Source organism: Anoplolepis gracilipes, chromosome 3 (assembly GCF_047496725.1).
Source record: "Anoplolepis gracilipes chromosome 3, ASM4749672v1, whole genome shotgun sequence".
Lineage (NCBI taxonomy): Eukaryota > Metazoa > Arthropoda > Insecta > Hymenoptera > Formicidae > Anoplolepis > Anoplolepis gracilipes.
Genome location: NC_132972.1, coordinates 8,057,337 through 8,083,504, shown reverse-complemented (window position 1 = coordinate 8,083,504; position 26,168 = coordinate 8,057,337). Strand labels below are relative to the sequence as shown.

Below are 26,168 nucleotides of genomic sequence, written 5' to 3'. Positions count from 1 at the left end.
GTCTTGTTTGAAAAGAATAATTTTTTATTATTTTATTTGTATAGTTAATGCTCTGTCACTCTGAATTAATTTTATTTAAATCCATAATTATTCAAATTTTCGCACAATTAGTTAGTTACTTGAATTGTATATAATTTTTTATGAATTATAATTATTATTGAAAAAATAAATTCTTAAATGCAAATGAGAAATATTGAATATTACAAAATACATGGTGACATTAACAGAATTTATTGGAAAAGTTCAAAATAAAATTCCATTTATGTGTTTGCATTTTCAAGTAATTTTTCAAATAATTAAAGAAAGTGCCATGTAAATAGATATAAAACAAGGATACTATGTATATATAAATCTATTACAATACATATTATTATAATAAATCTGTTATAATATGTTAATAGTATAAAAGATTTATTTCGTTTGTGTGTGTGAACTTGGCAATGGACACACATGCGAGAAAAAATTGTGCAATTTTTTGATTGTGTACTTAACTTTCTATTCTCAAACTTGGATATGTGCCTATTATTTCCAGTTACTTGTAATTACATAATCACTAATAACCAGTTATTTAGTCTTATGATATCATTTTACTTACATTTTTAGTAAGTAAGAAAACAACATTATAGGCATCAGTCTAGTTACTATTTCTGCCATTTTATTTAACGTTTCATTTGTAGAGTTTATATTTTAAAAACGCATCTAAAATATTTCATTAATTCTTTATTAATGTAAAAATATTTAAATGTTTGTATCTAATTAGTCCTATTTTCAAGAATTTAATTTCTTATAGAAAAATTTACATTTATTCGAATTATTATTATTATTATTATTATTATTGAACAAATTATCATGAAAAAGTTTTCTTAAAATGTTTTTAAATCGCAAATTATATGAAAATTCTTATATATATAATTTAAGAAAAATCTAAAATCTTAAGAAAATAATTATTATTCGAGTCATATCAAACACAATAAATATCAACTTATATATATTATTATTAGTGACAGAGTTAATATGTGTCTAAGCTAATACATAATTTGTTAATTGGTTCAAAGAAATAATCGCAAATCTTTCATACGCAATAGAATATTATATTAAAATATAAATGCTGAATCTACAACAGTTACATGTGTTTGATTTATATATATAAATATCTTACCAATGTAACTTTCATCAACTGTACAGTAATCGTTCACAAAAAATGGTTATAGTTGAATACTTCAAAAAGATCTTTTTGAATAATACATCTCGCATGTCCAAATATATCACTTATTTATTCAATTAAAACTTTTATTTTAAGTAGCATGAAAATATTCCCAAGCAAAATTACAATTCCGTGTGATTCAATTGCTACATGTGCGCATTACGTAATTTTCTTTATTATTTATTAATAATAAAATATTTGCTGATAATATTCAAATGAAATGAAAATTTTGTTCAAATAAATTGAATAAGAATTTGATAAATTCAGAAGTGCGAAATGCGCGCGAAAAACTCCGAATACTATCTACGATTTCGTGTCAGGATGCGCGGTTTTTTATGATTAATTCGCTCACTACTGTTCATCCTTATCCTTCGCGCCGTGCTTCAAAATTCGAGTAAACTCTAGATAGTCGAACATCGAGCCTTTGATCGGTGCTTCACGGTACATTTCATCTACGTCATCGTCTGTGAATCTAGAGATAAAAGAGAATCTACTTTGTATTTTTGTATTTGTACGAAGAAAAATCCTAGTCGATTTTATTGGTTTAAAAACAAATTGTGTTATCATATTTTTTTCTGATATTATTATATTTGGCAGATTATTAAAAATGTAATTAATAAATAGAGTATATATATATATATATATATATATATATATATATATATATATAAAAGACTTAATAAACTATTAGTTCAACTGAAACAAAGAGTAAGATTTTGGTGGAATAATGACCTTAGTCCATGTTCCAATTGAATGAGTCTAATATAATATATAGACAATACATACTAGACAGTTACAATCTTTTATTATTATATTAGTAGTTTATTATTATATAGTAGATATTCGTCAATTATTACTAGTTACTTATTGTCGTATTTTTCTTCTTTGAACAAAATCTTTAAGCAAAAAAACTAAATTTAATTCTTAAATTTTTCTAACTTTGCCACCATTTAATAATTTAAATTAATTTTGTGAATTTTGTCTAAAGCATTGATATGATTTTTAATGTATGTGATATTACCTGTCACCCATTGTTGTCAGCAATTCACGAAGGCGTTCCTCATTTATGTGACCGGAATTTTCTTCATCAAAACAACCAAAGGCATTCTTAATCACATCTTCAGGATCAGTCCCTTGTAATCTCTCTCCGAACAATGTCAAGAACATTGTAAAGTTGATAGGTCCAGGTGCTTCGTTCATCATTGCCTCCAAATAGTCATCAGTAGGATTTTTACCTATAAAAGTTAATTAATTTTCTTTTCATTTCATCCACATATCTTATTTCAATTTAAAAAGAGGTAGTAATTTTGCGTATATAAACCATGCAAAAAGATATTGAATTTTCTACATTTGCTTACCCAGAGAAGCAAGCATGTCATGCAAATCCTCCTTGTCAATAAATCCATCGTGATTCTGGTCGATCATGTTAAAAGCTTCCTTGAATTCCGCGATTTGCGCTTGGTCAAACATCGCGAAGACATTTGACGTCGCGCGTTGAGCTCGTTTCTTCGTGGTCGCACGACGTCCTGCAGTTTTACGGGAAGACATTTTGCACCTACTAAAACAAGAATTCAATTTTAATCATGCTTCTGAATAATTTCATTAAATCTAATAAATTAAAAAACAACTATAGCATTTTTTAAACTTTCCTATTTTAACAAATTTTAATTATAGATATTTAAAAAATATTATAATTACATTAATATTGTATATTAATATTAAAAATATTATATCTTAAGAAAACAGGAACACATTTGAATATTAAATAATCTGAGAAATATTTCTGCTAAAATTATGAATTCTTTAATAAATATCAAATTTTGTTTCTTTTTTTAACAATAGTTTGAAATAATCGAAAGTTTATTGCTAGATATCTAGGATATTAAATATTTTATATTATAATATTTAATATGTCTAATACATTCGAAGAAACAATACTTGACGCAATTTATTTATAGAACATATATTTTGTAGAAACTGTTTGTTTGAAAAATAAACCTAATCTAACTGTGACTTCTTTCCCTATAAATTCGAAATTTTAGCGAAACAAAGACACATTCTTTTTAAACAAACATGAGACAGTTCGAGCTTTCAAGTTACCATCGCCATTGGCGTTTATTTTAAGTAATCAATTCACGATATCCCGGCGCGACGTGACCGAAATTAGGATATAAAAATAATTCTTGGTTGAGACAGTTGAGAGGTCGTTACTCTCTTTGTGTACTCAAACGTCTCCTGTTTTATATACAACTTGTTCCATCGTTATAATATTGCTTTTATCAGCCATCAATTTCTTGTTCAATTTTAGCAAATATGCAGTTTAAAAATATATTTGCTTAAAAAAGTTTAAAAGGATTGAATAAAAAAAATCGAAATGTTCGAATTATAATTTACTTTTTTAAACATTCTTTTAAATATTCTAATTTTTTTATAATAATGCTTTCTCTCTCTTTTACATTAAATGATATTGTTTACCTATATAAAATATTTGTTCCGTGTTATAAACTTTCTTCGTACACTCTAAAAAGAGATTTCAAACATTGTCTTCTATATTTAATATTTATAAAAAATATACATCTAATTTGAAAAAAATAGATGGAATTTTCCTTAAAAGTATATGTCACGAATTCTATAGTAATTTTTACTTATACACGTTTACTCATCTCTTTTAAATCGTCCTACTTTCCCTTCGAATTTTTTTCGCACTCAGTGCTGTCAAAATCAGTCTAATGGACATTTTAGTATACTACAAATTGAGTTGGAATAAATTTATTTTAATATTTGCAATAGATTTTTTTGTTCCTAATCAATTTACTTCAATAAATTTATTTCAATTTTTAGTATAAAAGTATAATAAGTACTAAAATTAATACAATAGTTTTGATTCTGACTACACCATGATGCTCTTTACTATCTACGTCACTGCGCACGCTCGCAATGTTGGTCCATTTCTTCCAGATCGCATATGTAAATACATAACCTAACCAAGAAATATTCTGTTTACACCTTATGCCTTTTCATAAAGAATAGCAATCTCTCTAAGTTTTAATTAACCACAACTTAAATTGTTCAAAATGTTACTGAATGACAATGGCGGCTCTTTCGAGAATAAAGTTTACTGTCAAACTGTCGGATTCACGTGCTGGAACTGCGTTCAGGAAAGAGTACTATTTTGCTCGATAGTTCGATTATTCGTCTGATTTAAAGGAGAAAGATCAATGCATACTTACTCGGTGAACAATGATAAATAATAGCTCAGAAAACGTCTGAAAACTGGAAAGTAGAACAGATCGAAACTTCACGATGAACACTGACCATGAGTCACGTTACGCGTCACTCTATGGTCATTCACCACACCCGACCAACCAGCATCAGCACCATCTGCTGGAAGATAGGTGAATAGGCCCGCGAATGGAGAAAAATTCAGGCCATTGCCAATAGCCGATCAGGACTGTACTTTGATCCTTTGTCTAAAAAATATTTTTTAATGATAACTATTTTATTCCATTATAGATTGTTCTATTAACAAAATAGTCACGACAATAATAATTTATATATTTATATATAATATATATATTTAGATATTACAAACAAATAATGAGATTAGTATAATAAAAAAACTTTTTTCAAAGTTGCTATATATTTAAAATTAAAAATTAAAAAAAATTGAAATTTTAATTTGAGATTTTTACAAGCAGAGACTTAATATAGAATATTAAAAAATTAGTATAACGAAAGATAGTAAGATAATAAAATGTAATTATGAGAAATAATTATTGAAAACAGTATTTACATATTAGCAATATTTTACAAATATATAGTTTAAATAAATAAATATAAAACACATATTTAATTTTAAAATTTTTGGAAAGATAATATTTATGAGTAATTACAGCCCTGAACTGGGAATCGCTTCCATACATGGATTAACGTCTTGTACTGACTCACAACCATATAAGGACATGAAAGAGACTAATACATTGCATTTATCACTTTGTAATCTTTCGTAATGGCAACAAAAAAAACTGCAATTTCCATCTTAATTCAATTCCTATAATTAATAAAAACTGAGAAAACGATTTTTAAAGAAGTAGTTGATATTAGAAAAATTTATTTATATGAAATTTCTGCGATAAAGAAAATTACTATTATTTTAATTACAGGGAATAAAATGTTTTTGCCGTTTATCAAATCAGTCTTGTCAATATTTAATATATATTATTTGCAAAAAATTAAAATGATTTATTGGATTTATATAATATATAACTTCTGTTTCTTATTCTCTTTGTCAGTGCATATTTCACGATAATTATTAAACAATTGTCAAAGCAATGAATATGAAAGTAATTGTTATTAACTGTGTAGAAATAAGTTATTAATTGCCAGTTTATTTAGAAACAGGTGCTTATACTTACTTAAAAAATTTTCAAGCTAACTTTACATTTACACACGTAAAAACTTTAATTATATATTGTTTTTTAGCGGCTATAAAATTTAAATTATTTTCAATAATTACATTCTTGCATTATGCCGGTATAACCCAAGTAGCACATGTTCGTTTAATAAACGTTTTATAACGTTTTCTAAACGAATCTTTTCGTATTAGATACGTTTATAAAACGTTTATAAAACGAACAGTGCTACCTGAGAAGTTATCTTATATTTGAGAGAGATATCTCAGAATAAATAAAACACTTTATCGGAATATTTTATATATAATTATTAAAAATTTATTATATTAAGTAACATTTAAATTAATATAAATAAAAAATTTATTTATTATCTTGATTTTCTGTTATTCTGAAAGAGTAAAAGATCAAAATAATATGATGAAGTGTCAAGTAGATGTTAAGGGCATTGGTTTCTTTATTTACGCACGATCATAAACTTACGCTAAACAAGCCTATATATAATAATCTAATAATCTAAACGATCAATACACCGTATATACAGAATCGTACACACATATTTGATCCTCGGAGAAGAAATCTTCTCGAAAGAACGAGCGTCATCAACATACAATCCTTTTCAAATCTTTCACGCTCGTCCTTTTATACATTCTCTCGCGAAAATTATTTACATGAATTGTCGCACCCACGATGGGCGATAATATATAAATAACGATAACAAGTTCTTCGGCATTTTCTGTACATAAAATATCATCTCGTGAACGAGATTTCTCGAGATCGTTAGCAATCGTGCACGATTCTCGATGAAAATGAAGAGGGCTGATGGAACCTCAAGCTATCGCACAGACACACCGTTGATAGTTATTCCGTTTCTGTTAGGAACCGGTTCGGCCTCGTAATGTCCAGATCTACCATATGTTCTTCTCGGCTGACCGTTGTATCTGTTGCGAACACATCAATTTATCAGATAGAGTAATATAACATTGTTTCTATTTATCTTAAAATTAAAAAAAAAATTTTACATCTTTATTTGTTCAGTACATTATTTTTTCATACATTTTTCGAACGGATATTTGTAAATAATTAATTTTATTCCACTTAAGTTAATTTAATAAAATTGTCATTCATTAAATTCCAATGCTTTAATTAATATTATAAGATATTTATATCTCACATTATACTTATCATGTCGCTTTATTGCAAATTCCTTACACATACATTTGCAACTTACCTATACGCGCTACCACCTAAACTATACGGATTATCGTAGAGACCATCTTCAGGGACGTTTTCGTACATAGTATTGGGCGTGCCGTCATTTAACGTCGCGTAAGACATAACAGCAGCATTTTGATCCTCCTTCCTTTCTGCCGCCTGGACGTTCTCGGTATTTTTCACTGGTGTAGCTTTTCGCCTATCAATATATCGGTGGTTTAATATATTTGTAAATTATATTGGAGAAAAACGATTTACATCAAAGGGCGATACTTACAACCTAAGGTAGACTAGTCCGAGGATAATTAATATAAATATAATCACACCAGCTCCGATGCCGACGCTTGTACCAACACCTTGAGGCTCCGCTACTTCGTTCGCAGCTACTGTGATTAAGGAATATTTTTTATATCAAATATGTTGAATGTTTCTCAACTTTATAAACAAACTTACTTTTTCAAAGCATTAAGATTAATAACAATTTACAACTTATTTCGAGTCATTCACTATCCGTTGTACTTGATGAAATAATTTTTAATACTTTGAAGAAACTTAAGTTAGTCAACAAAGTTTGAAAAGACACACACATACATACATACATACATACATATAAATATTAATTTTATATATATATATATATATACATATAATTATTAAAAATCTTAATTAATTAATTATATATATAATAAATTAATAAATTACGGTTTTATCAATTTTATATCCAATAAATTAATATATATATATATATATATATATATATATATATATATATATATATATATATATATATATATATATATATATATGTATCCTTTTTTTATCTTAATTATATAAAATATTTTAAATATATATATTAGGTATATTCTAAAAAATATGGCACAATATTTTACATTCGCATTTTGGTTCCTCGCCGCTCCAAAATCCTGTGTCCAAGCACTTCCTCAGAAATATGCCGACTCTTTCATACTGCGGTAAACAGTGATACTCCGCGGCTCCTCCGTAAGTCGTCGATCCATTCACTATTATCACTCGACCATTCTCTATCGATCCCGGATGCTTGCAATCGACCGCTGGAAAAGTTATCGCGAATGAATCTTAAACTCTTTTAATGGTTCGTTCAATAACAAAGATTCTTATTATCAATCGATATAAAAATGTATGATCAGAAATATTTTCGCAGAATGTTTTTTATCTTCTTATATGTATAACAAAGAAAAAAATGTTTAAAAAATGTTTGAAAAATATTATTAAAATATTACATTTTTTATACGAAAATATATGACGATATTATTATTAAAAATAATAAATTATCTCCAAAATAAATTAGAGAAATCTCTTACAGAAACAAGCAGGCGTTGTGCCGCTCCAAGATCCATTTTGCAAACAAACTCTAGTTTCGTTTCCTTCCATGTAAAATCCACGTGGGCAGCTATAATGCGCCACTCCACCCACACTGTGAGTCGAAACTTGCGTTGATAATAGGCCGGTTTTCTCAGGATCTCTACATCGAATTTCTGTAAATGTAGACTTTAGTTAATCTTGTTGCAATTAAATGCTATTCGATTGATATTTTAATTTTACCTAATTAATTACGCTTTAAAACAATTGAATACTAAGATTAAAGTTAATACTTGGCACTATTTAAACAATAAAATTTTTTTTATCTTTTTACATTGATGTGACAGTTCGGATATCAAGGCTTTTAAAGAATTAATTATCTTCGAAATTACCTCGACAGACAGGAGTGTCGCTACTCCAGGTACCGTTTTCAAGGCACAGTCTTCTGGCAAAGCCATCCAACTCGAAATTACCGTCGCATTCATAAAGTGCAGCTGCTCCATAGTACGTTGCATTCGATATCAGCGAGTAACGTCCGTGTTGAATGTGTTCAGGTTTGCCACAGTCAACATCTGTTAGAAGAATGTAATAAAAATGTCACATATCTGATATTTTAGTTATTTATAAAGTTTTAAAATGTCAAAAAAAATTACGAATATATTTTACATAATATCGAAAAATATTATTTTAAAAAATATTATTTTAACAAAAAAGGTTTATCGATTATTTAAAGAGAGAATGTAGAATCCTTTGAATAGTCAATAACCGTTACTTATCCTATATATAATCTTACGCACGTGTATAATTGATTGATCTGACAGAATGCAATTTCCGATGGTTAGAGTGTCTAGATAGGTACTTACAGACGCATTGCGGTACTTCGCCGCTCCACTTTCCGTTCTCCTCGCAAGTGGACAGAGGTTCTCCGATCACCTTGTATCCTCTCTCGCACCTATACTTTGCCAAGGACCCAATCTTGTACGAAGTCGCACCCGTGTTAGAATTCTCCGCAGTTCCTGTGCGAATCAGTGTCCTTCCGTACATTCGATCGTTTCCGGTCACCGAAAGAATTCCGTGTTCTGCCAGTACAGGCTCCGTACAACGAATCTCTGAGATAAAAAATATATGATATAATCTGGGCACATATAGGGATTCTCATCAAGGTTGGCAAAATTCCACTTTTTTTATATAAAATCCATGCCGATAGTAAAAATTGATATTTTCCGACAAAAACTAGTCTTTCCTTAAAAATGTTAAAATAAAACATGTTTACCAATATTCGTCAATTGAAAATGTTTTCTGTTTTAAGTTTATTCAAAAATAATAATCTGTAATAAAGAGAATGTAATTAGGAATCAATATATCAAGTGAATTGATTTTTTTGTTAGAAGATGATAAGTAAACACGAATCAGATCTATATTAATAAAAATGTTTAATTCTATTATTATAACATTTTTCTTATTAAAAATTAATATAAAATTTAGTAACATTTACATGTGTAAAGTTTTCGTTTTGAAAATTTCACATTATTCATATTAATTTGAATTAAAAATGACTTTATTATTAGATTGATTTCATTGTTTTAAACTATAATAACTAGTATGATTTATTAATTAAAGCAAAAATATTTTTTGCATAAAGTAAATAAATATATTTTAGTATTACATATTACTTATTTTTATAGTTTCTGTCAGTTTATTTCCTCTAATAAAATTAGGACAGTAAAAATTGGAATTTACCATTATTTTTCCACTCAGTGGGTTTTTCTGACCAATCCTGATTCTCATAAAACTCGCGGGTAAATTTTTACAATGTATCGAGAAAGTTTACATAAATGTGATTGCGTCTTTTATGAACGCCTCTTGTATAAAAAGAAGAAATATCTTTTCAGTTATAATATCGCGCAATTTTTCATCCAATTTTACTTAATTATTTTTATTTTAGTGATACTTTTTGATGCATTTATACCTTCGCACTTTGGAGTGGCGTCACTCCATTGACCATTGTCCAGACAATATCTTCTTGAAACTCCATTTAATCTGTAATTTCTCGTACAACTGTATGTGATTTCACTGCCAAGATGAGTCGTTTCGTTCGCGTAATCCACAACGCCATTCAAAATCGGAAGAACCTTGCTGCAATCGATATCTGCACAATAATTATTCTATTAGCATAATCTAACGATTAAAAATGATTGAGAGTTATGACAAAAATACACATTATATTTTCATAAAAAATTATAATTCTATATAGGATTCTATATAGGACAAAAATATGAAAAATATAATCTATGTATATAAAGCATCTAAATAAAAATTTTAAAAAAATCTGATGCTTCAAATATGGTTTTTTTAAACATCTTCTTGAGAGTTAATAAGCTGTTCTAAATATATCTCATTTGCAACGCCTTTAACGGAGACAACCTTGATTCTAAATTATATTCCTTTCCTGTATAATATAACGCGATTATGTCACTCGAGTGATTTCGATGAGAAAGAGATACGAGAGAGAGATTGACTCACACTCGCAACTCGGCACCTCTCCCGTCCATTGTCCGTCTTTGCCACACGAATGCCTGGCCTCGCCGTGAAGTAAATAACCCAGGTCGCAATGATATTCGATAACACTGTGAACGTTGAAATCATATCCCACCACGTAACCTCCGGCGGGCACTTCCGGCTCCTCACACGTAATTACTATATAGAAAGAATAATAAATATATATAACGAATTGAATATCATAAAAAATGTTTTAATAAAAAAAAGATAGTAAATATTTTTTTTCCTTTTAAAATTATTATTTTCATAAAGAAAGATGTTTTTCTTCTACGTCAAAGTTGATTTTTGCATAAAACTTTGCAAACTTTTAATAAATCAAAGTTTGTGTGATTTTTTTCGGGGAATTAATTTTTATAAAATAATTCTTACACTCGCAGGATGGCGTGTCGTGGCTCCACTTGCCCTCTTTGGTGCATTCTTGCTTTCCTTCGCCCACCAACCAGTAATCCTCTCGACACGTGTAGACGGCTAAACTACCCACTGTGGTCGTGCCATTAGTTAGAACGACTGTTCCGAACTCGATCTGGGCTGGAGCCCCGCAATCGACGAATCGACATTGTGGCGTCTTGCCGGACCATTCGCCCCCGATATTACACGTGAGAATCTTAATCAGTCAAAGGATCGCACATATAAAATATATCTCAGTTTTTATTATATATTTTTAACGTATATAAATAAAAAGAATTTCGGAAACCATAATTTTAAATATAACAATTAATTAAAAGAAAACTGAGAACTTACATTATCACCGAACAAAATAAATCCATTTTGACAGGAGTAAGTGGCGGTGGAACCCACTCTTCTTCCGGTAGTTGTCACGATGCCACCGTTTACTTCCGGTGGCTCGGGACACCAGTCGACTGAAAAGTAATTAGCCGTATAATCACAGACGGCATGACAAGGTAGAAAGTATACTGAAACGCGACTCTTTACTTAAAAACTAACATGCAATTATTTTTTAATTAACAGTAATATACACATGAGATTTATAATTATAAATAATTATAAATAATTAAATCCATTGTGTGCAAAAAACAAATGGCAAAAATTTTAATCTGGTTTATTAACAGTTGATCTTATTTGTAATAAAACATATTTACGAAAATTAGTACATTATTTTTAAATATAATTTATTAATATTTAATTAAAAATATTTCTCTCTGTGTATATATTGGGTATTTAATTTTTATGCAACTTTTTGCACTGACTAAATGTCTAATTCGCAAGTATCATTTTTAAAACTTGTAAAGAAAAACCTGAACTAAATGGCGAAATAAATGCGAAAAATACTTACACAAACATTGAGGCTGGTGTCCGCTCCAGATACCACCGTCTCCGCATCTTCGTCTCGTGTCACCCACTAGCGTGTAATTTTCTTTACACGTATAATCCACGAGAGCACCGTGCGTGGTTCTGTCCTCTAGTAACGTGACAACACCGTTCTCTAAATCTGGTAGGACGCCGCAGTCGACAACTGTGAAAATATTTGAAAAATGACGGAGGTCGCGCGTGACAGATGGCTCATACATTTACATCGCATGTTCAGCATTAAATATAATTGCACGATTCTCATGTAGATAACGTAATACAAAGTTGTCTTAAATTTTTCTGAAATATTCTTTAAACATCATGAAAGTTAACTTGATGACATTCGAAAAAATTAAATTTTAATGCATCGTTTGCTATTTTTAAGTTTTTATTTTTACATATTTAGAAAAATAATAATTCAAAAAAGAAATTTAAAAAACTAATTTTATACTAACCCTTCAAAAATTTTTTTAAATAATTTTCTGTAATATATGTGTATAAATAAAAACAATTAAACAAACTGATGTGCAATGTGCAATCAAATGATGTATAGAAATTTCATTTTTTTGAATGTTGAGAGACAAATTTTATGTAGATACTTTAAATGTCTTTTGAAATCTCATATTGTTTGTTACACAAATAAAAAATTTATCACTAGTATAAAATTATCACAATTAAATCTAATAAATATAACAGCTTAATTCTTAATTTGTGATAATGCAATCTTGATTATACAAAATAGATCCAAGATTATTATATTTAATGTATAAATTGTGACTGTTTGCGATACTTTTGTGATCATTCTGTAATAAAGAATCAATGAAAGAGAGAGAAAGAGAGAGAGAGAGGGAAAGAATTGAAAAGGCACAAAATATATGAGGGGCGGTCACATTTGTCGCATGACATTGTCTTAAAAGGCGAATGATCAGACGCCACTAAAGTCTCACACTCACATTTGCACGTGGGCACGCCACCGCTCCAAAAACCGCTCGGTCCGCACATTCTGGACTTCGATCCAATCAACATATAACCGTCCAGGCAAACGTAATCTATTGTGGAACCTATCGTTCTTTTGGATCCCACAATCGTGGTGTTCTCCGCTTTTTCGGGACTGCCGCAGATCGATGGTCCTACGAAAAACAAAATAAGTAAAAAAGATATACATTTCTACGACAATTTTATGAGATAGTTTTATGCAGGTTTTTTTTTTTTTTTTTTTTTTTTTTCTCCAACAAGGATAGAACATTTTTTTCGCAAGAGCCGGACTTTTTTCTCTGTCCCACAGACAAAATTCCTGTTCACACTTACTGCTCTGGCAGATCCAGTGAAGGTAATCGAGGTTGCAACCGACGTCATTCCAAAGCCAGCCACGACCTCCGTCCAACACGACACAGTTTTGTTCGCCATTGTAATTATTCGGCTGGTCTTTGCCCCAGGATGGTTTCTGCACAATCTCGCCTGTAATATGATCAGTCTGTGTCAATATTCTAAATAAATCTATTACAATTGATTTTTTTATCTTTATTTTCGCTTTAAGAATTTTTATTATAATAATATACATATTATATCATGACATATATAAAATAGATATACATAAACAAGAAAATCAAAACTTAACATAAAGTGACAACATTTTTGCAAATATATATTTTTATGATATAAATTTATAAAAATATATACATAGTGAATTGTGAAAATGTTGTCACTATATTATCTATAAAAATATAAATATATTTATATAAATAATTTGTACAGCTTATTAAGCGATTATATTATTTATCGATTTTGTTATATTTTATTTAATTAATTTACTATATTATTGACACATCATACTCTGTTGTGTTAACGATAGATGACTTCACAAGTAGAAGTATACTTATTAATTGATGCACGTTGGAAGATGTAACTTCCTGTAGATTTCGACACGGCATAATAACTTTCACGTTCTATTTATCGTCGGACGATGCTTCGACTGCAAGCCCGTAACGATTCTACTTCGCGATACAATTTGTCCGGATGATTATACGATACTCGATTGACTCATCATTACGGAACGCGATCGTCGTCCTTTCGAAGCAAAGTAGCTGGAATGCGAATTTGCAAATCGCCGCTTCCGAAATAACACGATGTCGCGTAATGGTTCTGTAATTGCCGGATAATCACCGGACAAACGAATCGACAATCGAATTACCGAATCTCACCTCGAGTTACCCAATTCCGCCCTCTCGGCCCGATTCTCACGGGTGATCGTTAATAATAATGGGAATATAACTCGTCGAAACTTTGCCAACTTACCGTCCACCCATCGCCATGTTCGAGCTGTGATCTGCGGTTCCTTTTGGGCTCCGATCCAGACCAGCTGAGTCTTGAGTTTATCTTTTCGCCTTTCTAGGTTGTTCAGGATAAATATAGACGATACGCCCTGCGAATATTATGAATATTATCAGTTTTTAATTTCAATAAATGCACTATCGTCTATAAATCTTATCTGTATGAAGTTCGCATTCTATTTTAAACATTTTTAAATTCTAAAAGTTGTTCTAGAACAAGTCTAGGTTGTTCTAGACTTGTTCTAAATTGCTCCAGAAGATCAAATTTTTATAATAAAAATTTTTGCAGAAAATTGAAAAAAAAAAAATTTTTTAACCTGGCACCCTATTTTTCGAAAATCGTAACTTTCAAAGTTGTTCTAGTTGTTCCAAACATTGTTCCAAAGTATTAATTCTCCAAACAAAGAATTTAAAAATATATAATAAAAAATAGTATCCAGCGCTCAAACAGTATTTTTACGTCTACAGCTATCGTTATCATCTTCTGAACACCAAATTGCATATTTAAGCTAATAATTAACGTAACAACCCGAAATAATTTTCATTTTTGTCAGAACAAATTTTTAAAGGGCATTCCAGGTTGTTACATTAATTATTAGCTTAAATATGCAATTTGGTGTTCAAAAAATGATAACAATAGCTGTAGACGTAAAAATAAAGAGTTTTGAGCGCTCGATACTATTTTTTATTATATCTTTTAAAATCCTTTGTTTAAAGAATAGGAGAACATTTTCAATTTTTTTTATTATTCTAAATAAAACTAGAGATTCTACAAACATTATAAAAATATTAATATATGCGGTAGAATCATTATAACAACATAAAAATAACTTAAAAATAAGAAGCGTTTGACAAGAACTAGAAAGCGCGCCATTAACTTATGACGTCTGACGTCACGATATATAATATAGCTTGCATCATAAGGAATGAATAATGGAAGAATTCGCAATTAAAAAATGAAAAGGTGTATATAAATATTGTCGTGTCAGAATGTTTAAGAACAATAAAGACTTCTTCTAAAATATTTGTGAGTGTTCCAAAAGAAGAAACACGATTGGAAAAAACAAGTTTGACGTGATCCCAATGAAACATCATTAATTGCATCTTTTTATTGCTGCGAAGATTATTTTGACGTAAATTATAATAATTATATGTATAATAGATTTCCAAAATATTAATTTAATTTTTGTAGTTTTATTTTTATACGAATAATATATTATGAATATATCATAACACGATGTTTGTATTTCCATGCAGTCACCTAAATTTATCTCATATATATATCGTGACGTCATATCACGTTTGAAAATACGTGATATTTTTCAAATTTTTAATGACTTTTAATTAAATACTGAATAATATATATTAAATATTATTTTTTATAGTGTATTCGGCATTTATATTACTTAAACTTAATAAAAAAAATATATTTATATTTTGTGAATGACACTATTAATACTTCGGAACAATGTTTGGAACAACTAGAACAATCTGGAACAACCTTGAAAAATTTGATTTTCAAAAAATGGAGGGCCAGGTCAAAAAATTCAATTTTCCGCGAAAATTTTTATTATAAAAATTTGATCTTCTAGAACAATTTAGAACAAGTCTAGAACAACCTGAAACAACTTTTAGAACTTTAAAATTTGAAAACTGGGGTGCTAACTTCATACATATATAAATCTCTATCTTTTAATCTTTTCTTTTAATAAATTAAAATAAAATGAAAATATAAAAAATTAAATAAAATAAAAATTTTTAATTTATAGTACTATACATGCTCTAATTTTTAAAAATAAGTATTTAACAATTATTCAATTTATTTCATACAAGAATAAGATAAAAATATCTGGAATAAATGTATAAAATAAATAAATTGAATATAAAAATAAATATAAATATAATAATATATAATAACCTGGAAACCGTGAACGAGATCACCTCCGCGATTTTTGCAATAATTTCTTGCCTCTTGGAAAGAGCCGCCCTTCTTCACTATGAATTCGTAACATGTGGAATTGAAAGCGGCCAAGTCGGCGTCAGCGGGTGTGCCAGCATGTGCACACCTATCTATCGAGAATTCTGCAAACATTTATAAATCTTTTTCATACCGTTTTTTGTACTGTTTTTCCTTCAAGAGGACATCCAATTATTCTGATACATAATCTAAATTTACACGCTTTTAATCGAACACATTAAGGAAGATTTATTCCAATTTTTCAATTATTTCTCCTTAGTTTTTCATTTTTTATTACTTCTTTTTTTAATGGAATATTCGCGTGCGTGCTATTTATTGAAAGGGAAAGTAAATTCAAGCTTGAAGCTTTTAAACTTACCGTCGGTAGCGAAAATTTCTACTTCGCAAAGGCTTAAGCTACCCTCGACACCAACCAGTTGCAGAAAGACGTATTGGCCCACTAAAGCTCTGGCACAGATGAAGGTCTTCGTGATACCCTCTTCTGCAAGTTTGATTCATCATCTTAATTGATTTGCTTTAATTTTCCAGGAAACATTCAGAACTCCAAATATATGGATAAATAAATTTTTAAGATCATTAATCTATTTGAAAGATTTTTATATTATTCGATGTAGAGTAATTGTAATTCTTTTATAATACATTAAAAAGACAATAACAAAAAGTGAGAATGTTTTCTGAATGTTTTCCTATTAACAAGTTATACTGTTCGTAGCTGTCTTTTGAAACACTTACCAATAGTACCGGGAAACCAGGCACACAGAGGATTACGTTGTAATTCAGCGCTGCTGTTGCCTACTCTTATCTCAATATCCTGAAGAGGTTGATGACCTGCCGAGCAATCGATAAGTCATTTTTCAAGCTAGTCATATTTATAGTCAAGTCTTGAAGCGAATATACAATTATAAAGCTTAAGATAGCCTTGGAGAGATAAAAAATATCTTATATATTAAAATGATCTTCTAGGTTAAAATTAGGCAAATTTATTCTTTTTGGAATAAAAACAATTTTTATTCCAAATATAATAAAATAACGTGTTTTAATATCAAGATATTCATAATTTAAGAATTTGTAAAATAATGGGGTCATTGCGAGCCGCGATCCTTTTAAGTCTTGAATATGAAACGATTATGCGGAAGTTTACCACAGCAGCCTCGCGTCGTCACTCGAACAACCTTGACGGAATACGACTTGAGAAGGTCGACTCTCCACCAGGGACTGGGCTCACTCTGAGTTTCCGTGCATCTCTTCCCGTCGTGTTCCGTACTGAAGTCGCCATCATTACCGTGATTTGCATTTCCGCCCCTCACAGTCGTCGATTGATTTGCCGGTTTGCGGAAACCCACATTCGTACCTGTCGCATTATTTGTTCTATCAATTGCAGTTTATCATTGTAATTTCTCTCTCTAATAAAACAATATAAAAACAAAATTCAAAGTGTCAATTTTAAGTGCTGATAACTAATTAATTTTATTTAAACAGTTCCCAGGTAGCAAGTACACGACATTTTGACGTCAAAATAGGGTCAGTTCGAACCAAATATGACGTGACGTAAAAATGATTGAAAAATGACGGACTAATGTCGCAGACCGATGACGACATTTCAAGATGTTAAAAAGACGTGACTTCATGATCATTTTAGAGCTATTAGTGACGTTTTAATGACATATTTGATCATGAATCTTTTCCTCTAGCGTGAACTCGTGAAAGGTGAAAAATTCATTCACAAATATTGAATTTGTTAATGAAACTTTTCACTTTTCACGAGTTCACGCTGGAGGAAAAGATTCATGATCAAATGTCATGATCAAGTCCCAGGTTATAGAGGAAATTCATGTTAGGGCCCTGAGGTATAGAGAATTATGAATATCAAAATTATACACAAAATTGTTTGAATAATTTAAGATATTATAAAAAATTAAATGACTTTTTAGTTAAAGTATAGTAATACTTAGGCAATTTATAATAATGACTTAAGAATCATGATATTATGACGTTCTTTTACAACATCATTAAGACGTCACAAAAAAGACGTTTTAAATTAGACATTATTTGGTCACATGACGTTATTGAACCAGAAATGACCAGTTTTCGACGTCAAAATGACATGTGCTTGTTACCTGGGTTTATTATTTTGCGATCGCGATATAATAAACGCCACTTGTTTGACATTTATTAATCACCGCTTTAGTCACCGTAGTTAATCGTTGGAAACGTCGATTATTAAATAACAGAACGCTCGTTAACGGCAGGATGTGTTTAATAATTATTTATAATTATCACCGAGAGAGAGAGAGAGAGAGAGAGAGAGAGAGAGGGTGGGAGAGAGAGAGAGAGAGAGAGAGAGAGAGAGAGAGAGAGAGAGAGATAATTAATTCTGACAAAGTCTGACAAAGCAATTGCTTTTCGTTACCATTGTTCCGCATCGTGTATCAATGTGTAGGTATTTTTTTTATTCATGTCTTATATCCTTAGGCATGATTCTTGGGACAATTTGCGACAAGTTGCATTGTCGTTATTTCATGGAAATGGTGCGGATCGTTCCGCTACCGTCAAACAATATGACAATTACATTTTCTTGCAGTCAAATTTTTTACGTACCATAGGGAAAGTCATGGAAGAAAACCGCATTTTTTAATAGTTCAATGATTTAAAAAAAATCTATCGCCGCGGATCGGATATTATTCGTTGGATAACGCGATGAAATTTATAACAGGAATGGAATAGAAATTTTACACATAAAATGAACGCTTTCAAAAGGATGTCCCACAACTGTTATTTCTTCTTTTATTTAGAAATTTCTCAAGCAACTGGTTTACAATTCTTATTTCACGATAATATAAAAAAAATTATTTTATGATTGTTATAATTAAGTATTTTTTAAACCTTCCAGTTATAAATTCTTGATAAAGTAAAAATTGAAGTCAAATTCTTGAAGTTCTTTAATTTTAATTATACAAAAAATTATTATGTTGCTTGTTCTCTATCCTGTAACTGAGAAAATTAATGATAATTTTGGAACACCTTGTATAAAGCGAGGGAAAGTAGCTTGATTGGTATTTTAAGGCAGGTAGTTTGATGTTCTCTCCAACGAAAATGCGACTCTCGTTCGACGATCCCTGTCGCGTCAAGTCTTCCAGTCATATCACGAAAACAAACTTAATTTCGTGCGATGGAGAAAGTCGATTGTTATAGTCGAGACTGATGGAAAACGAATGCGAATGCGAATGCACCGGACGAATTATTATGCATAATTAGCATAATGAAAGCAATTAAACGGATATTGAGAGTTAATCATATCGAAACATATTAGCACGATACTAGTGTAGGGCTGCCATATCGAGCCATGAGGCGACCAGAACAAGGATGAAGACTGGGGGGGGGGGGGGGAGTCAATAGACTATATCGTGTCAAGATAAAAACGAAAATTTATTTTTTATTTTTTTTCTCAATATAAACATATATATATATTCTTTACTTCTTTTTCTCAATATAAACAAAAATATATTCTTTAGTTTTTTCTCAATATGAACATAAATATACTCTTCTTAACATAAAAATGTATTCTTAACATTTCGAATATTTATAATCGTCGATAAGTAAACAAACAAAATAAAAAAACAAAAAAATTTCACTTTTACATTACAATATTTACTTTTTTCAAAATATATAGACTCGATATATATTTTATTATTCTATATTATAGAGCAATGTCTATTTTTTTTATTATTATTTTATTTTTGTGGTTAAAATGAGATATAATTTAATAGTTTAGCGTGTTGACCGGGACGACCAGGACTTGTTCTTTAAACCGGGACATGTCCGGGACGTACGGCAGCCCTATACTAGTGGAACTGGTCAGTATGTACAATACAGTATATCGATTCAAGGAAGAACCGCGAAAAAATGATGAACACTTACCGCAAAACGGTAGGTCACCCTGCCATTTTCCTCGGGCGTTGCATGTCAAGCTACCGGTTCTGAAAGAAAGTAATAGTCATCACAAAAGCTGGAGCGGATACCAAATATGTGAATTATCGGAAACGGCAATCGCGCGGATGTCACTTTCCCGCGACGTTATTTACGTAACTGATAACAGGTATATCGTTATGCGTGTTATGCATGAAAAATCTTTTATCGGACCGTTGGAGCGAAAAATGTTACTTATAACTTTCTGCTTATAACTGGTATAATTACGCGCTACAAGTGGAAGAAAGATAGTACGAGACAGGAACCCACATTTTCCCAAGATTTCAAGAGAAATATTTGGAATAAAAAAATATTTTAATTTATTAAATAATTTCGAAAGAGAGTTGTAGATTTTTAAATAGATTTTTGAAAAATTATTAACATATATTTTATATAAAAGTAATGAATGATTATTTCGTTATTTATTACAACAAAATATAATCATCGATTAGTTTTATTTATCGATGAAAATTTCGTTATTTATTATAAAAAATATTAAGATTGCAATTGTTGCGCACTAGGAGAACCCTGAAGGAAAAAAGTTTACTGAAAATATAATTAAATTTTTTTGAAAATTTCTCTGATCTGACTCCGTTTCATTATCATTTCATTAATATTTCAATATTGCAGCAATTTTTCATTTAAAAGTAATACAGTTTTCAATTTAATTCAGTAATTTTCATAATATCTAATACTTCCAAACTTTTTTTACTACTTTTTAGCAGTATATTTTTATTTTTCTTATATTTCGCAGTATTACATTGAATTTCATACAGAAAATTATGATTGATTTTGAAATACATTCAGTAATTTCTTAATAACTTTTATTTTATCTTTCATCGATTTCACTTTCAGCAAAATATTTCCATCAGAAAATATATTCAGTACATATCTCCTATAATCAAAAAATCGCCACTGCCGAACAGAATTTGATTGGCCACTGATAAGTTATGTGATCTATCCGCCAGTGCGGATTACTCACGTCAGGCAAAATTAATCGATGATTATTTTGATTAGTTTTATATATCCATGAAAATTTTTTATATATTATAAAAAAATTAAGAAAGATTGCGTATACATACTAGGAGAATATATTTGAAAAAGAAGTAAAGCAAGAGAATAATCCATTTTCAGAAACATTCGGAAATTTCCGGAAATATTTGAAAACCACAAGACCCTAAGATATTAGAGTCCTATAATCAGAGATTAGACAACCGGTAAACTTTTGCTACAACTTTTGCTATCACTTATCGATACTATTATATTATTGAATATAATTACCTTCGACATGATTATTTATAAATGCATTAGATTTACGAGTAATCGCAATGTAATGTAAATTAAAGCTCTAAGAAATATTCTATTAATTTAATCTAAACTTTAACATTAAAAATTTTGAAGTTAACAGGAAAATATATTTTAATAAGATGTAAGCACAAGTTGAATTGAGTCTTTTTCAACACTCTCTTAAAGATAATATCTGTGAGATAGTATGTATCTTGACACCTTTTGTAATTTCCGAAGGTTTCCAGAGATTTTTTCATGTGTTTCCAAAAATGGGTTTCCCCTCGCTTTACTTCTTTTCTGAATATATTTTGCTAGTATATATACAACAATGTATACAATATGATGAAGTTCTAGTGAGTTTAATCTTAAAAAATTATTTTAAGCAGAGAAAGAAATGTAGATATTTTTTCAGATATGTAGATAGAAATGTTACTATTTTTTTTTAGAAACTGTAGTTTTAATGTGCCGCAAACTCTTTGTATTTCGTGCTCTCGTATTCTATTATTCTTTGAGTTTTTTTTTTTAAATGAAACCATCCCACACTAACCATTCGAAAAGGGAGAAAGTCAGTGGTGTACCGCATTATAGGCAATCACTATTCTCAATGAAAAGCGTGCATTCGACTCGTTGCACGCGTTGAGAAGAAGGTGTAGCCAATCGCGCGTAACACAATCTCCAGTCGCGTGTCCCTATCAGAATGCCGAAGAAATTAATTTACTATCACATTAATTTCGCGACAAAAAGTTGGTTTTTTACACGCCAAGTATGCTTTTCCAATGTATGATAAAGATGACAGCTATTGATCTCAAGTATTCTTTTTCCATTTACTCTGGATTAACTTTAACTTTTCGTTTACAAGAAGCGAAAATTAATAAATTTATTTTTCTTATTGCTAGATTCATTGCTAGATTAATTATAAAAATTATGTAGAAAGTGTGATAATTGTCAATGGAAATCAAATCTTGATTTCAATTAAGAATGCATAAGACACGTTGCAGAAAATTCACAATAAGCTATCGTTATAACTTATTTCATCGTTGAATCATCAAATCAACTTTGATTTATATCAATTTTATTATATTCCAAAAATCATATATATGTACATAGTGTTATTATGATATTAATTAAATTTTATTAGGATGGTCCGTCGATATTTATTATGAAATATCACTAACAATAAATGCATTTACAACAACAAAAACTGCGATTAAAATTAAAAGAAAAATAATCTGAATTATCTGAACGCAATTTGGGAATTAATGACATACTTTAGAATCTAGTGACGTTTATCCTGACGTAATTAACTTAAGAGATACAATATTTAAGAAGTAAAGAAACGTTAAGTACATTATTAACATACAGTATATATTTAACGGTACTATTACAAGTTACATGACATACTGTTTGAAGTTTCATGATTGAAGTGCATTCCGAACTACCTGGAATTGAAGGCAGAGAATCTCAAATGTGTCAAGTTCAACGCAATTTTACTTTAAGTCAAGTTTAATTATATTATAATGAATATATGACAACAAGATAATATCTCATATTTTATATCATATTCATTTTATTTACTCAATATTTTTAGACTTTTGGTGTGTAATTGATAGAGTTTTCAATTTCATAATTTTATCGATTATATCAAAATTTTGAAAATACTGCTAATTTCACAAATGATTCCTTATGAATTCCTTATCTATCTGAATTTTTTTTCAATTATATTATCAATTATTTTTAAATTTATTTTTACTGCCTTTATAATTTATTCGCTGCTGTAAGAAGAATGGCACGCCTGTCGATCAAGATTCTTTCCGGGAAAGTAATATTATCCGCGGATATCGCGCGATAGGGCGTAGCCCCATTACATCATTATCACGAATAAACCGCGACGAGATGCTAATAATAGAAACAACTGAAAAGGAATTGTTGTCACTTGACAACCTCTGGACACGTGCTATAAAGTATTTATAATAATATACATTTCCTGTATTTCTCATTTTTCAAAAGGAACCAGTAGCTGCAATAAATATTAGTTTCGGTCTTTACTCAAATTCTTCATAACTAACTAGTTAGTTGCTTAGCTTGAATCTGACTAAAAGAAACTATTTTCTGCAGGGATCGGCCTCTATAGAGAGCGAAAAAACAGCGGGGACAGATTTGAAATAGCTTTAAACTCAGAAAATTGCGATTTTCATCAATTGCAAATATCTTATAATTTTTAAATTAATCCAATTATAAACTCTAGTTCAATTATAAAGAAAAATAATTGCAAACAATTCTGACAAACCCAATAAAAGTGGACTTGAGATATTTCTGAAATTTCAAAGCTGCATTTTTTGCCAATTACAAATATACTATTTAAATTAAATATTTATATTTAAATATTACTATTTTTAAATATAATATTTTAAAATATTTTAAATATAATATTTAAGTGACAAATTACCAATTATGAACAATTCTGAAGATAGGTCAGGAATTTTTTTTTTTCAAAATGATATATTTTTTATAAAGTTTCGACTATGAACGATATTATTGTCATCATAAATAACTACAAATAGAAAATACTCCTTTTTTATTGAAAATTTAATTTGTTAAAAATAGGGTATCAAGTTCATGTAAGTATATTGTATTATTGTAATGCATTATGTTATACGAGAAAATGCACTTACCCAAACAACTCGTAGCCAGCATCGCAGGTGTACTTCGCAACGGTACCGACTGTTAAGGATTCGTCAGACAACGATACTTTGGCGTTCATCGGCACAGCCGGATGGCCGCACTTTAGTCCTGTAATCAGCAAAATTATACGGACGTTTAGTTGTTTGAAGGTGAGCCGCGCGCGAGCAAACGATACCATCTCTTCGATAAAAATATCGAATTGTAACCGCGTAACCATCTATTATCTTCTGTAATTTGCGCGAAACTATTTATGCGATTTCCCAGGCTTACAAAAGCGTTAGATTCTCATTGCAGGCGAATCATCTCGACAATTACGCTTAAAATTTCAATGCCTATAATTTCTAGATAATTTATGGAAATTGTATTTCTTTAATTGTAATGGGACAGTTAATGAAAAAAATATTGAAATCTTCTTTAATATAGCGAGGTCTCTAATTTCAAAGCATATAATTTATACGCGAGAAAATATATTTCTTCTATGTTTAAAATGAATAATTTTATTCATTTTTAATTATCTCAGATGTATCAGTGTCACGATGACGCTTGGAGATCTATATTGCTTTTTTTTGCGGCTTCTATGAATTACAATCTACTTTTTTGCCTTCGTGCATGACGCTCGATTGATCGAATTTTCAGGGCATAACATAGATCAATTCAACGTGAATAAGACTATCGATTGGTCATGCTCGAAAAGGCAAACGGTAGTCGTATTCATGCCAGCAACAATTTAAATAATGAACCCGTTAGAGAGATCTCTATGGAAATCTTGAAAGAAATGCATCTAGGATTGTGGCACTTGCTGATGCCATCATTTAAATCACTAACTTGAACACGAGATCCTAAATGATTCTACATTTAATTCTCTCTAGTCACTTTTACAAATGATGAAAGTTAAGGACACATTTGTCTCTCAAAACTATTTAGAGCGATTTGTTCATTTCTTCAAATCGCTAATACGCCTGTATAAATTCAAGAGCTATGACTTTTTGTTCGGGCATTTTACTTGGTGAGTAAATCAAACGGACGTTGTAAGAGCCTTGGACGGGATCCCACGCGAATTCCATTATATGACTTCTATATAGCTTCCACGACTCGCATTAGAGTTGGAATTCGCGCGTCAGAAAAGCACGACGACAATAATGTATTATTCAGTCTAATTACATTTCCCTTGTTTTGATAAATACTTTTTCTTTTTATTCGGTGTATGTAATCATGTTCCGAAGAGAAATCATGTTATTTCCGGGACACTGTGTATATTAATGTTAACTAAGCGAAATGTAAAACATTCCCGATCGGAAGAGAGAGAGAGAGAGAGAGAGAGAGAGAGAGAGAGAGAGAGAGAGAGAGAGAGAGAGAGAGAGAAAGAGAGAGAGAGACTTGCTGATGCGTTCGCATAAGGCGAACTTTTTCCTCATGGGGAAAGTCTATCGGATTGCGATGAAAATGCGCCAAAGGCTATAGCAATTTAGATCTCGAAATTGTGCGAGGATGTGATATCGTGTGACATCGTGAAATTCGCGTCGCGTTTTCCATGGGAAAATCTTTCTCATCATGGATGGTGCACATTTTTCTGAGCACGCTTAAACGCGAAAGCACCTTTCTCAATCTTTTCCCTTGTGCCATTTTCTTTCGTTTTCGCTTCCAACATTCTCACGTGTATCTGTGATTTCCTTTAACCCTTTGCGGTGTGGCGGTCACGTGTGACGAAATCGCTCCTTCAAACTGCATTTTTAGAACTTCACACGTGCTGTCATATTGTCCCTTTTTGAAATTATCTTGACGTAATGAATCACGTGTCGCTTGGTTCGCTGTAACTATTATGTTCGCAAAATTTCAAACATAGTTATAAAAATAATGTTTACACGCAGAACATAAATGGCTGAATAAAAGAT

General features: G+C 30.1%; 2 protein-coding genes across 4 annotated transcripts in view; both read right to left on the bottom strand.

Moving 5' to 3' along the window:
- Nucleotides 1–1,061: 1,061 nt before the first annotated feature.
- On the bottom strand, nt 1,062–4,578 carry Sqh (myosin regulatory light chain sqh). Of its 2 annotated transcripts, none has more exons than XM_072888631.1 (4): nt 4,435–4,574; nt 2,563–2,759; nt 2,226–2,439; nt 1,062–1,676 (listed from the first exon to the last, which is right to left on the bottom strand). In XM_072888631.1, the coding sequence occupies exons 2-4, from the start codon at nt 2,750–2,752 to the stop codon at nt 1,556–1,558; spliced, it is 525 nt and encodes a 174-aa protein (XP_072744732.1). In that variant the 5' UTR covers nt 2,753–2,759; nt 4,435–4,574; the 3' UTR covers nt 1,062–1,555. The 2 variants fall into 2 exon arrangements, with proteins under 2 accessions (XP_072744732.1, XP_072744731.1); XM_072888630.1 differs by having other exon boundaries at nt 1,063–1,676; nt 2,563–2,762; nt 4,435–4,578.
- Nucleotides 4,579–6,028: 1,450 nt separating this feature from the next.
- The window catches only part of Fw (CUB and Sushi multiple domains furrowed), a 34,512-nt gene continuing 14,372 nt past the window's right edge, over nt 6,029–26,168 (bottom strand). Inside the window, exons 2-22 of one of the 2 annotated variants that reach the window (XM_072888459.1) lie at nt 24,267–24,384; nt 20,260–20,318; nt 17,483–17,692; nt 17,074–17,169; nt 16,700–16,822; nt 16,282–16,445; nt 14,329–14,455; nt 13,342–13,491; nt 12,987–13,163; nt 12,020–12,199; nt 11,467–11,585; nt 11,095–11,329; nt 10,690–10,863; nt 10,136–10,315; nt 9,030–9,275; nt 8,559–8,738; nt 8,169–8,342; nt 7,719–7,898; nt 7,106–7,214; nt 6,845–7,027; nt 6,029–6,554 (exon numbers count right to left, since the gene is read on the bottom strand). In XM_072888459.1, coding sequence (XP_072744560.1) covers nt 6,449–6,554; nt 6,845–7,027; nt 7,106–7,214; nt 7,719–7,898; nt 8,169–8,342; nt 8,559–8,738; nt 9,030–9,275; nt 10,136–10,315; nt 10,690–10,863; nt 11,095–11,329; nt 11,467–11,585; nt 12,020–12,199; nt 12,987–13,163; nt 13,342–13,491; nt 14,329–14,455; nt 16,282–16,445; nt 16,700–16,822; nt 17,074–17,169; nt 17,483–17,692; nt 20,260–20,318; nt 24,267–24,384 — 3,290 coding nt within the window. In that variant the 3' untranslated portion in view covers nt 6,029–6,448. The remainder of the gene's footprint in view (nt 6,555–6,844; nt 7,028–7,105; nt 7,215–7,718; nt 7,899–8,168; nt 8,343–8,558; nt 8,739–9,029; nt 9,276–10,135; nt 10,316–10,689; nt 10,864–11,094; nt 11,330–11,466; nt 11,586–12,019; nt 12,200–12,986; nt 13,164–13,341; nt 13,492–14,328; nt 14,456–16,281; nt 16,446–16,699; nt 16,823–17,073; nt 17,170–17,482; nt 17,693–20,259; nt 20,319–24,266; nt 24,385–26,168) is intronic. The other variant, XM_072888460.1, reaches the window with a different exon arrangement.